Source organism: Clinocottus analis, unplaced genomic scaffold, assembly GCF_023055335.1.
Source record: "Clinocottus analis isolate CAN_PGR_092001 unplaced genomic scaffold, fCliAna1.0.p SCAF_4, whole genome shotgun sequence".
Lineage (NCBI taxonomy): Eukaryota > Metazoa > Chordata > Actinopteri > Perciformes > Cottidae > Clinocottus > Clinocottus analis.
Window position 1 is genome coordinate 15,090,573 of NW_027176153.1, and position 13,769 is coordinate 15,104,341.

At 43.4% G+C, this 13,769-nt stretch overlaps 1 protein-coding gene across 8 annotated transcripts in view; it reads right to left on the reverse strand.

The window, feature by feature from the left end:
• Positions 1-13,769, reverse strand: part of rerea (arginine-glutamic acid dipeptide (RE) repeats a) — a 119,951-nt gene that overhangs the window by 6,425 nt on the left and 99,757 nt on the right. For 7 of the 8 annotated variants that reach the window (XM_068596981.1, XM_068596983.1, XM_068596978.1 and 4 more), the window contains 6 exons: positions 10,931-11,011; positions 1,567-1,729; positions 1,362-1,454; positions 618-817; positions 222-383; positions 12-125 (listed from right to left, as the gene is read on the reverse strand). In XM_068596981.1, the coding sequence (XP_068453082.1) occupies positions 12-125; positions 222-383; positions 618-817; positions 1,362-1,454; positions 1,567-1,729; positions 10,931-11,011 (813 nt within the window). The remainder of the gene's footprint in view (positions 1-11; positions 126-221; positions 384-617; positions 818-1,361; positions 1,455-1,566; positions 1,730-10,930; positions 11,012-13,769) is intronic. The other variant, XM_068596982.1, reaches the window with a different exon arrangement.

Consider the following 13,769-nt stretch of genomic DNA (forward strand, 5'->3'; position numbering starts at 1 on the left):
CAAAGACTCACTTGTGTCTTGGACTTTTTGACGCTGGCCCTCTCAGGCTCCTCTGTGTCTGAAGCTCCCTTCTCGCGCGGCCGTTTGGCACTCTTCATCGGTGAAGGAGCCTCCTCCTTAATCTTCTGTGGAGCCAAAAGGCAGCAGCCATTAACGTACATTCCACAGAGATATGTGCATAGGAACAAAAATAAGTTTTGAGCAACTCATGCTGCGTTTACCTTGCTGGGCTTCTTCATGGAGTCCGTCTTGCTGTCTGTGCTGTCAGTACTTGCTGCGCTGGGAGATGTACGTCCGCTGGATCGCAAGTCCTCGTTGGTAGGCGAGGTTCTGCCATCAGGACTGGCTGTCTGCTTCTTACGACCACTGCGTAGCGTCGACATCTGAAAAAAACAAACAGTTAACATGAATCATTACTATTATGAACTAAAATTGGTGATACACAAAATCCAACTTTTTCCAAATATTAAAAAAAAAGGAACATTTCTGTCAAATCTCTTCCTGCACTACTAGTCTAGAGATGATAAGCTTTTTGCTTTGTGATCTATCAAGGGATAACTTTGAGGCTATGATTCCTGAAGGTGAAAATAGAGAGAGATAAATGAGAGTGTGCTCACCGAGCCTCTGTTCCGTCGGGTCCTCATGCTATGCTTCCCGCTGAGTCCATCCTCTTCCTCTTTGACAGGTTTGAACATAAATGGCGGCGGGTCCACGGGCTTCTCGATGGGGGGCAGCTCACCGTACTTCTTGAAGTGAATGCGGCAGTCTGTGCACAGCAAGATGTTCTCCCGACCCCCGTGGTGCCAGTCCTTGGAGGCTGAGGAAAGCCATTTACAGTTGTGAAATAACACATTCTCACAGGCAGTAAGAAGTACACCCAACACACAGAAATGATCTCAGTACTACAATAATATTGTCAAATATAGAAAATATAATTTAGTAACTTTGTAGTAGCTTAACATTGAATGAGATGGATATTAGTTTTCATAAATCAATGACAATGTAGGACTTTGTCCTTCACTAAATACTGTATTTACATTCCATAAGGTCTATATGGGTAAACAATGTATAGCAAAAGTTATTAGACACCCTTGTTGAGATGGCAGTAACTTAAGTGTGATCAGATGGGAGTCTGGTACTGGGAGGCAGCTGTGTGGATAGAGTGGTAGGGATAATGAGGTGGAGAGCGTGAACACGCTGTGGGCTCATGTCTGATTTGATCAAATTAGTCCTGACGTCTTTTGATGGCCATCTGTCAGACAGAGTGTGTACAGATCTGCACTGATCCTCATCATGACAGGAATAGCAAAGCAAGTCCCTATGACCAGTATGAGTAACTGTAAATGTGGAACATTACTTACTGGTAGTGAAACAGTGGCGGCAGGCGTAGCCCTTCAACTCCTGTTCGCTGTCTTCACTGTCAAAGTCATCTTCACTCGCTGAGCTGAGGTCCACTGGAAAAGAAAGAAAAAAACATTTCACATAAATCCCTCCAACACCAGAATATATCAGGTCATCTCTCCACCTTTGCTCACTGGCTTCCATTAAAAGGTCATATATACGTACAGAACTCGCTGGAGGGGGGGCGTGACGGAGTGTTGACGGGAGTTGAAGCGGTTCGCGTCTTGATGCGACGGAAGACGGGCTGGCGGCGGTGGCGGCGGTGGGCTCGACAACTGGCTGCCTCGGGGGTCTTCTTCCAATAGTAGTAGAAGGTAATAAGCTCTCCCTGAAATGACACAAAAGAAATTCAGTTAGAAGGGACAAATCTATCACAATACAAACAGGAGGAAGAATAAGGGAGAAGCATTATTTTGACTGCAAAGAGGCGTCTGAATTAAAACGAATAAAGAGATACATTTAGACTGGTTGAAAAACTGGAAATAGTCACTGTGAAATATCTGCAGTTAGGTTGAGTAAAATATGTGGAAAATACACATTAGCAGTCAATGCAGTATTTCACAGTGAAAGGCCATCGAGTGGGCAAATCCATGCCAGGATTTGTCGCTGGCCGGGCATGTTTATGCTGTGGCCCTGTCTGTCCCAGGATTAGGCGAGGAGGCTCACTGAATGCAGGGATATTAGGATCAGTGCATTGGTGGCTGCCTGGGTGGCAGGAGCTTGAATGGGAACAAAAGAACATGTCAGGCAGAGCTTTGGCGCTACAAATAGGGAGTGAAATGGCTCCGCGCTCCTTCACTGGAAGAGTCAATTGAACTTTAATCAAACATTCGAAGGGGCGCGCTTGCCAGAGAGCGAGGCGGATAAATCCAGTGTACAAAAGGCCGCCAGGAAATCAATACCCAACTGAAACATTAACACATGCAATCATGGATCAGAAAGCACTTTGCTGATACAGCGGGTGCATATTAACCGCCGCTTTCCGGCCACACTCATAATACACAAACAAGCCTTGAAAATTGGCGACAGGAGTCAGTCACAATTATGGAGTTTCCTGTGGGGCTTTGCCCTTTTCTCCCTCACCAAGGACCCTCACTTGTTAGCGGTTCTGTGTTGGCCCTATAACAAATTCATGAAGCTGCGATTGTTGAGCGAGCAGTAAGTCACCTGTAATCTTTACAGCCCAGAGGGCACCAGTCTACTGTCTGAGGTCTGTTAAACTGCAGTTCTACAAAGCTCCCGGGGTTTAATAGCTATCGATTGTTTTTCTTCTTTGCTTCAGCTGAGAAACTTGACATAAATTAGTAAGTGCATTGCTCTCTAAAATGGATTAACAGCTTTTCAACCACAATTTTACATCTTCTATCAAAAAGTTACAAAACATATGATGAAATCGTAGACAGTTGTAGGTGGCTATGAAAAGCTTCTCACTCAACTCTTCAGACAATAAGTGCAATATGCTGGTATTAACCGAAACATAAAGGTAACTGCAGTTTAACTTTGTATCTCATGAAATACAGGCTAGTTGGTTTCTTTTTGTTTGCTGCGAGAAAACAATTGGCCAGTGTGTGCTCCTTCATAACATTTGAGTATCTGACATTAAGGGACAAGTAAAGTCTCTCTCAATCACTTTGATTGGCAGAAACAGCTTGACTCTGCAGGCTTGGTTAATAAGATCTCTCTTCATGTGGTTCTTAGGGGAATTTCATATCTACCCGTGGCTGTAGGACTCCGTCTTATCAGGCAAAGCAGTGTTTGGAACATTAACTGAGAGTGCCTGAGCGCAATGAAACTCTCTCAAATTTCAGGGTAAATTAAGGTGCTGCGCTGTGTTCTGGCAGAGCCAGTGCTCCAGAGTAAAACTGTCCCAAGCCTCACAGCTTGTGTTGGAGCTTTTTAGATCTACAGACTGGTGCAGATGAGCACATCTGGAGTACTGGGAACAATTCCACATGTAGAAGCTCAGCAGAGACAAATCAGTAGAAATCCTTTAAAATACAAAACACTGTTGGATGAAGAAGGAAAGATTAACCATCTAGCTTTGGAACATTTAAAGTAAGTTATACTGTAATATTGATTTATGGCTAGAACAGAGCAGCTAATGATATTAGATGATTATATCACCCCAAAAAAACATGTATTATGTTGCCATGTGTTTGAGCTTGTAACAGAACTTTCGAGCCGCTTCCTGAGCGCCTCCCGCTTCAGCCTGGCCGGCCACATGGGCAGGCAGGGCGCAGGTGCTAACTGAGGGAAGGCAGGCGTCCTGATGTGAAATCTAATTGAAATGTGCAGATCAAAAGTGTCGAGTGGTGCCGAGCGCTGGCTTTGCCTTGTGCTTAATGACTGTTCTCAGCAGTGCCTCTCGGCCTCCTCGCTGCGGGCTGACAACCACACGGCCACAACAATAGCTTGGCAGACACAGGCAAAGGTCACCCTGCCTCTCCATCACTTACACTGTGTCAAGTACCATTACATTGGGCAGAGGCTAATGAAAACATTAGCCTGAGCTTTTGAATGGGAATTAACAGGTGCACTGAGGAGCCAGTGCAGCCGAAAGAGGAAAACAAAAACTAGTTGAAAAGTTACTGCCGGTAAAAACTAAACGTGTTCTGGAGTGTGTAGTGGAGTTATGTCTGTCGTTGAAGTGCAGTTGAACATGAACACGGCATGTGGTTGAGAGGTTTTGCGCTGTAAATTAATGTCAACGGGAGATTGACAGATTACTTCTCTGAGCCTGCCTGCACGTCAAATGTGGTTCCCGTGAAGTCGCTTATATACGATCTCTCACACGGACTGTGTACTTTTTTTCGTCCAAAGTCCCTTTGTCATGCTGCCATATGGCCACAGCAACACTTTCACTTCCATTACCGTGAGTTTATTCTCCCTGATTACGTGTTTAGCCAGCAAGTTCTTATTTACGTTTAAAGGCTTCAGAGGAAAGTTGCCACTTCTTCATGAAATGAAGATGACAGTCAAACGGAAAACGTTCCAAGAACCTGCATTAAAACAGTTTGACGTATCCACTAAATATTCATGGAAAAACCTGAAATAGAAATCTCGATCCGCACCATCATTTCCCCCCAGTGCTCTAAATCACTGCAGAGCGGTACAGAGTGTGCTTCCGCTCCCCACTACACGAGTTAGTGACAACATAAGCTCAGTATTATAAGGCCTTTTAGACTGCTTCCATCTGCAGGAGCTTTCTGGCCAGTGGATTATCCGACAAGGAAAGGGCTTACCCTCCTATCACGACACTCAGGGCTTCAATTCCAGTTATTGCCACTTAAAATGGTCGTCTCCATACATGTGTATGTTTGTGTGCGCGTGTGTGTGTGTAAGAGAGAAATTGTCGAAGGGTTCAAGATTATGTTTTCCTGACACTCAACCATCCTTAAGAAACAAGTTCATCTTCATTTGTAAATTGATTTGTGCTTTCCTTCTACACACTGTAATTAAACATAAATTACTTCAAAAATAAACTGAACTGTTCAGAGTAATAGCTGAAAGTCCTTTGCTGGCACGTACACTTTTACAATGTATCTATGTAGGTATGAAACTATGAGAGGTTAAAATGCATTTTAACCTCATCATTTGAATAAAATGAGATTTAATTTATTAAGAGCGAGTCAATAGGTTTTGTACTTGTACGTGTGTCATAAACCATCTTCCTGTACCATGTTCCCGTTTGTAGGATATAGACTGAATAAGGTTCCCCTTGAAACTGTAGTCTGCGGTTGAATGAGTGGGAGTGCAGGTCGAGGCCGAGTGGGAGTGTGGGCTCGTCCACTCGGCTCGGTGGTCCTGTGTGCGCGGGCTGAGGGCTAAACTTGTGTATTACGCCCTCATCCCCTCTCAGGCCCAGGCCTGAACAGATGGTTTCTGTTTTTCCTGGCAGATTTGCGACAGAGCCACAAAAGGCCCCTGCTTTGACAGGAAGCCAAACGGTTAAGGCCGTTACTGGCAAGAGCAGGGGAAGGAGGAGAGAACAGGGGAGAGTTTAGGAGGGGGAGGGCCGAGTGTGGAGGAGAACCGAGAGGGAGCGAAAAAGAGCCAGTAGAGGATAACAATGGACAATCGACATTGAATCCAAACCACAACCCTTCCTAAAAAACAATATCTCTCTGCAAATAAAAAATCTCTACCTTAAAGTTAAGGCTGTTGAGCGGCAACGTGCAGGGAGCATGTGATTTCTGGGTTCTGCTGGCTGATAGCGAATTGTGTAAACATCCATTAGTGCAGCATGAACCTGTGCTCCTCCCGTTTCCTCCACAGTCTGCAGCCGGAGGAGGGAGGACTGCTTCCTGATTCATCTCAGTGAGGTGAACAGGGGTTGCATTTCTCTGCGCTAAATCACACCACGGATTAATTATTATGTATGTGCTCGACCCCTGGTCTTGGTCGTCTTCACCGGCCGTTGTGCAGTGCATCATTTCAGTGAGTGGTTGACTTCTCTATCATCCTCATGCAGACTGTAACCGTACGGGGGAACTTCGTACACGCCCGTGTGGTTAAGCAGGTCAGATTCGTATTTGTGATGCATGCTGGGTAATATCTGCCATGTTTCTTTATCTCTGGTCTTTTGACATTAATGTTGCATCTTTAATTATTTTAATCTTTATAGGATACAGATGACATAAAATCTATTCAGTGGTAACTTGTCACAAAATATTGAGATAAATATTACCAGGTAACATTTAAATGATTTCAACTTTGGACTTTAGAGTTGTGGCGACTGAATAGTGGAAGGACCTTGGCTGGTGGAGCAGAGTGCACATGAAAAGGCGGTTAAATGGCCAGCCGTTCCCTGCTGTGTGGCGCCTTTCTGCTGAAGAATGACTGAATAAGCTCTGTTTTCACAGGTCAGGGATGCACATGCTGAAGAATCAGCACTCGTGTTTTTCCTGCTGTAAGCGCTTTTGCCAATGAAAGCAGATTGGATGGCAACAGTGCCTTTTTGCTGGAGGGCCGATCCTGCATGTTCTGCTGATAAGCTAGTCCCCAAAAACCACAACATGAAGCTTACCAAAGAACTCAATTACACAGGGAGCTCCGGCTCTCCGTGCCTCGTCTATTAGGCAGAAGAAGAAAAAATTTGCCCACACTCCGCCGCGCTAAATTGCCTGTGGTCTACTAAAAGAACATCAATACGTGCTGGTTGAGCTTCCATCGGCCGACAGCGATTTCACTGCCTAAACAAGTTATATCATTTACCAAACACCAAAGCTGTTCCGTCACACTACTGACAGCTGCTGCCAACTGGACCAGGCCCCTGTAGTTTGTAGCTGGTTTAATTAGTGTTTGAACCAAAGTATTTATAATCACAGTCATCCCCAAGGTTCTGGCTGCTGAGCTAAGGACATGGCAATGAATTCAATTTGACGTTTGTACAGATTGTACCAGGGCAAACATCTGCTGCGAGGTTGTGTTGAGAACACTGTTCTCCTGTTGGCCATCCTGTAAATGACAGGGCCCGGGGAGGGGGGGCAGCGAGCTCTCTTTTCTCAGAGAACAAGATGCTGCAAGAGCCGCTCAGCATATCGCCGCCTGGTTAGTCTGAGTGTCGACGCAAGCAGGGCAGCGCTTTTTTTAATTCCGACAAACAGCTCAGGCTAGCCATATGCCCATATTTCCTTAAAGTCATAAGCACGCTCTGCAGTCAGTGACTTGTGCGCTGTACTGTTGCTTCACCTGCCGCAGAGAAACGCTAACACCACGCAAAATCACAAGAGGCTGCTCAATAAAGACACAAATGCTACTGAGAATAATTACTATATATAAATATATCATTCATTTTGTTTTTGATTAGTGCTACTTGACCAGCTGTCAAACTGTTTGCCATCAGAGGATACTTGTTTGACTTGTGATGTCAACAAAGACCAAAAACACGCTGGGGCTCCACAGTTGTTAGCTTTTTTTTTTTAAAAACACACTGCATCTTCTTTTTCCACGTGACAAAACAAAGCCGGAACCAGCAGAACTCTGCATCAGTTTCATGTTTTAATTCCTGTAACTTTGCATGACTTACTGCTGATGTGTTTCTGCGCTATGTGCTGACTATTAATCAACTGCAGTCGATTAATATAAATAAACTTCTTTTATTTTTTTTATATTTCAATTCTTCAAATTTGTAAAAGGTGAGCCAGAAAAGATCGTTGGTGCTAACGCTAATTTTATGCCGGTATCCTTTAATATTTTAACATGGAGTAAAGAGGAGCAGTCACAAGAGAATAACCTACAGGATGCAGGAATGGAGCCTCGAGGTAACAATGAACTGATAAACATTCATACACACACACAGCTTTTGTTCTGTGCTTATAAAATTGTTTTCTATTGCATCCTCTAGTTTACCAGCTTATAGTTGCTCTGTGTTTGAATGTGAAACACTTTTATGATCCATAAATACATAACACACCGTTATGGGACTAAAGTGCACAAATTAGTAAATTTATAACCTTCTCGTTGGACAGACACAAGCTGTACTGAACACATTTTTCAATGCTTTTTTAAATTCCCCAAATAGTTAAATACCATGTTATTTTTTTGCATTTCAATATATAAACATGTAATTTGCAAGTTAACTGCAGTACTTTATTCAACCAATGACATAGTTTGGACTCAGCCCCGTATGGAAATAAGCCAACACTTTCTAATTTGATCGAATATTCAACTGACTGTTTGTCTGTTTGTCTGCACAGCAAACAGAAATAGAGCCGATACAAATCTGTTTAGCAAATACTTTGTGTTGATATCCTCCATGACCACTCTTTTAAAAAAAATAATTAAAAAAAAAACTCCAGTGAGAATATCAAGAGCAGAGTTATCCGTGAGCTGCCATTTCAGCATATTTAGTTGTTTAAACACTGGAAGCAGCAGGCTCATGTTCCATGACGTCCTCTCCTGAGTGAAGGAAATGGTGGCAGCAAAGCTAGTTGCAGACGGTCAGACGACACACCCACTTCCCCCTCTGGCCCTTTATGTGACTTTATATAAAGCATTCCTGAGTGCTAGTCAGGCCTGGTTTGTTTACACAGCGCTGGGTGCTTACCCTTGATACTGGGTGTTTGAGCCGGGCTGGCACTTCAGGGGCAGCGCAGCTAATAAGGGCTAGCAGGAGAACCAGTGAGGGGCAGACGCACTGTACTGGACCTCTGGATATCAGCCCAAGGGCCTCATGCTCTACTCTCCGTTTCCACAACAGTGGTCCGGTCAGGACTCACGGCACTAACTCCCTCATTTCTGCAAGATGTCGTTTCTTTTTTTGATGGCTTGGAATGCAAGCCTGCTACTGGAGATAATAGAAACATCTTTGTTGTTTCACAAGAGCTAAAATATATTTTTTCTCAGAGATAGGACTTGGGAATAAGCAGGGAGAACATAAAATGAGCTTTTCTCAGGTAGTGACAAGCTCAGATCAGTCCTACAGCACAAAAGCAAGTTAAATCATAAGCAAAGGGTTTATTTTTTCCTGTGCGATGACAACCCAGGCTGTTTAGTGTCTCTATTGAGCAAACACCCCATATTGCCCCTTCTCCTCCAATCAAGGCTACCTCCCCTAGGCTCTCCCAGTCATTTTCTTCTCTTTTCAAATGCTTAAAGGGTAGTTTATTTTCCATTTGTAGGGGGAAAATGAATCCCTCTCTGCTCTGTGGTAGAGGCAAGCCTGGATCCTGGAGGAGGTATATTACCTCTCCTGCCAAGTAGACCCCCCCCCCCTCCAGGTGGAATTACATTAATACCTCCTTTATAGCCAATCAACTGGACTAGTCGTATATTTCAAAACCAGTGAAAATAATTGAAAAAACCTCGGTGAGGAAACTGTGTTCATACACTTTAATCTCTTATTCAAGAAGTTCAAATTGGTTTTGCGGAATAAAAATTGAGCACAAAAGGAGGTGACACCGGAGAGTTCTCAAGTAAAAATATAACATGATATTTAGGGAGTGTTTGAGAAGCAGGGCTGACATATCCAGCAGAAAAGGAAATGGAGTGGCAGGAAGTATGACAAACACCTTTGATTTTCCTTTGATGTCTGTGTCAGCACTGTATCGGCACACTTCCAGCAGAAGCAGGCCCATAGAAACAGCAAGGTCTGCACTGCTTTGTGAATCAAAACGCATATCTAAGAATAATTTAACAGCTAAGTCAAAGGTGTGGAGGAATTTGAAGCTACATGTGCATGTACAGCTTATTCCCAGAAATACCAATAATAGTATAGAGATTAAAAATCAAGCTCTTCCAAAGCTCTTAAGAGTTTCCCTTGTGCAGATATAACAAGACAAATAATAAAGTAAAATGTTGTAAATCAGCTTAAAGATCAATAGCATAAAGTCTTTGTGGTTGCTAAGTTTTGATTTCAAAATAACAGTCACATTTAATAAGGTTGACTGTTTTTTCATTGTTAGTTGTACAATGAAAAAAGTCACAGTTGTGCAGTAATGATTAACATATTGACACTTGCACACACCCACACAGAGAAGAGGGAAACTCCTGTTTCCACAAACAACACAATTACAAGAATTCCGTAAAGCATGGCACAATAAATCACTTTGTCTCCTTTAAACGAAGACTTTGGTCCGTGATCTAAAAACCACCAAGAAAGAAGAGGCTTAATATGAGAACAACACATTATAATCTTAACCTCAAAACAGTTAAAGGGCAATAATCTGTTTACTGTTAACAGAAGAGCACAAATTTGGAAGCAAATTTCCCTTTCTGGTCATTTATATGACAGCAATGTATTCATATTTTCTGATCCTGTTGAAGGTTTGTTGACACCAGTGATGACAGCAAACATGGAGCCTGTGGCTTCAGCTATGAAAGAAACATACAAGATGATTTTACATCTTGAACTTAAAACCTTGATTTAGGCATATAAATACATCTTTCTTTTTTTATGATGAAAAATGATTGATTAGACCTGAGAAAGGCACTCTTAGTTTGTTGTCCAATTTAAAATCTCCCATTTTAACCTGCTTTTTTATCCTTGTAGTAGCCATTATGCTGCACTTTAGAAGCAACTGCAAGTTGGTGAAAAAAAAGGAAAGAAAAAAGAAGCAAGCTGCTATAACACTCTAGCACAAAAACATAAAATAAAGCAGGCCGCCCTTCAGACCAGCGATGTGCTATAAAACACAGTGGCTCACATCACATCTGCACAACTTGTTTACTACTTAGGAACAAAGGGTGCTAATTAATGTTAAGTGTGTCACTTGTAAGTAAGGTTTCAGTGGTTGTGTGTAAAGTACTTTTAGCCTTTTCTCTTCTCAGGTATAACAAGATGTATTGTTTTTCTCAGACACCCTGAAAAGAGATCTGACAACACTGCAGCACAGTTCTTGGCAGGCAACACTTATTTCGTATAATAAGTCATACTCAAAATATCACACCAACAATGTTTTACTGCTCCTGCTTTCCATTAGTTACGAACAAACCACACGCAGCTCTTTTGTATTTTTCCAGAACTATTAAACAAATAACACACACGCACACAAAGTTCAACAGCATGGTGAGCTTTAAATTGTCTTACCGTTTCTTTGTTGGGCAGCAGCTCTTTTCGGATCCTGAAGAAGTTTTTGCCGAACTGTCTCAACCCTTTAATGAAGCGCTTCTGCAATTTTTTCCCACAGGAGAGAGAGAGAAAAAAGAGACCAGTTAGTATCTGTAAAGTCAGCTAAACTGTAACCGCATGAAGTTACTGGCTCACACCACGACAAAAAGCACTGGGTTTGTGGTTTGGTAGTTTTGATGTGCATCTAGAAATCTCTGTCGTCGTTGAAACGCCACACAGCCATGTCAAAAAAAAAAAGCAAAACAAGAGAGGAAATGACAAGTAAGGCAGAAAGAGAGAGGAAGAGAGAGAGAGACAGAGAGAGAAAGAGAGAGGCTTGTCTTCTCATGTGGAGAGAAAATCCAGTAAAATAAAAATCTAATCTCACAGAGCATGGCTGACAGTGCCCATGTTGAATGTTTTGTAAGTGAATAGTGAAAAGTTTAAAGTCAAAGCCTAAACTTATGAGTTGTAAAGCAAGAAAATGCTCCACTGTGCATGGTAGTTGGTTTTCTATTTTTGCCTATTTTAACAGCACAGAACCCATGACAAAAATAAAATCAACAAATGTACCCTCGCATGAGTGAACGGAGATGCACGGCATGATGACAGAAATCGCTACTTCATAACACCGGATTCACTCTGACATGAAAACTCAACGTGATCACAGCTCCTCACCCCCCAACGAGCACAAAAACAACACCAGAAACAAATAAATAGGGAAAAAAAGATAGACAACCTAAATGCATGTCTTCTCCTTTAAGCGCCACAGAGCGCGAGCCATAAAAAAAAAAGCGGAGGCTGAAAACATTCATAACCAGCGAAGCAGACAAACCAACAGATTTTACTTTCTTGTTCCAGAGGCGAGCCCCGGTCCTCAGTGATCTCAGCCAGCCGTTTCCACAAAGTAACTCCAGCAAAAAGCAGGGAAAAGTCCTCCGGGAGCGCGGCACAAAATCTCTACGTCCAGCCACAGGTAAAGGAAGAATTATGGGCAAAATCCACAATGTCTGCAACGGTACATTGCTTTTTTCTCTCTCTCTGCTTTTCTTTTACAAGCAAGAAATAGCTTGTCACTCTCTGCTCTTCCACTACAAAGGGGAAGGCTTTACATGTGATCTTTCTGCAAGAGAGCCTCTGGTTCGTAGCAGGCTGGAAAACCCGGACCGGAGTCCTGGGCTCCATGTTCGCGGTGGTGCACATTTCAGCGCGTCCTCGATGCTCTCACAGACTCATGTCTCTGCGCCCACACGGGGACAGCCAGGCCACAGAGTTATTACAGCTACACCAAAGCGGCAGGATTCATTGAAACATAAACTGCAGCAGTCCTTTAAGTGCATGCAGAGCTTTGGGGGGGTGTGCACGCGCTCACAGAGGCACAAACTCCACGAGCCGTCAGCCGGAGAGGGGAGGCAGGCCGGGAGGATGTGTGTGTGTGTGTGTGGAAAGGTCTCGGACACGGTGGAAGGAGACAAGAGAGAGAGAAAACTAGACATGGAGTCTCTCCCCCAAGTGCTGGGAGTCTAGTTTCCATGCCATGGACGTTACGTAACCAGAGATTGTTTACACACCACGGTTTTGGTGGGGAACAAACGCCAGATTTACAGAAGTAACACACCCAGCTGCAAAACACAACTATAGTTCAGGAGGGAAAATTACAGACACGAGAGACGGACGAATCTCAACAACCGGAATGGATGACTATTATCTCCATTACACAAACAAACACAATAGTCTCAAGCTTCAGGGTTTAACAATGTAATTGTGAGGAATTACATATAAAAGTATACGAGTTAAACCAGACTAAATACTCAAACTTGACCTGACACAAAAGCTAGATGTAAAAGAGCTGACAGCGGCATAAAAAAAAGAAAAAACTCATCCTCATCAGTGACATGATGCAGCAGTTCATTTGCATTAATCAGACTGAAGGTGTAGCGGGTGATTAACCAGTAGATGGAGCCGTCTCCAACTCAAGCTCTACCCCCCACATCTTAAACCCATCGCCAACCACTGGAGGGGTTAACAACAGATTACCATTTGGACTGTCCGTCAAATTTACACAGAGCTACATATGACCACTGCAGAGACTCAGATGATGGCAAAACTAGGTCATGATTTAGTTTGTGTCCAAAATTTCAAGGAGGATGCCACAATATGTAAATCATCCTGAGTATGACACATTTCAATAATGTGTTTAATGTCTCTTGAGCAGCAGGTAAGTTAAAGTGCCGCGTCTCAACCTGAGGTCGTGGATCTGCTGTGCAGGAAGAACATTTTTTTTTTCTTGAGAAAAAGCCAGCAAGGGATGAAGAGATACTGAGTGTCAGCAGAAGAATTAAAGGTGAGTAAGTATTCTCAGAAGAGGAAGGCCTTCGATTATTTTTTTTTTTCAAGACGGAGGGGGATTCTGCTGACCGACTCGAGTGTGGTTTCACCACGAGGGACCGCACAGGAGAGGAGTCTGGATTGAGAATTCCTGGCTCACAGTGACGGCAGAACTAGTCAATAAATAGACCTACCCATGCAGCCTGTATGTCTGTCCTAATTATGTCACCTTAATTATGTTCCCCAACTGTACTATTTACACAGTCTGTCCGTCCGTCTCCATAGAGGAGCTGTGTGCTTGCTCCCCCTCTTCTCCCCCCTCCCTTTCGCTTTCTTTCTCTCGCTGGCTCCCTCCTCTCTCTGCACATCGGCTCCAGTTTAAGGCTCCATTTCAGCTGCCTGGGCTCACTGCTCTCCAGCCCAGCTAATAAATCATCCGCCAATCTGCTCCCTGAATCGCTCTGCCCCTGCTCCGATTGCTCCAGCCCTC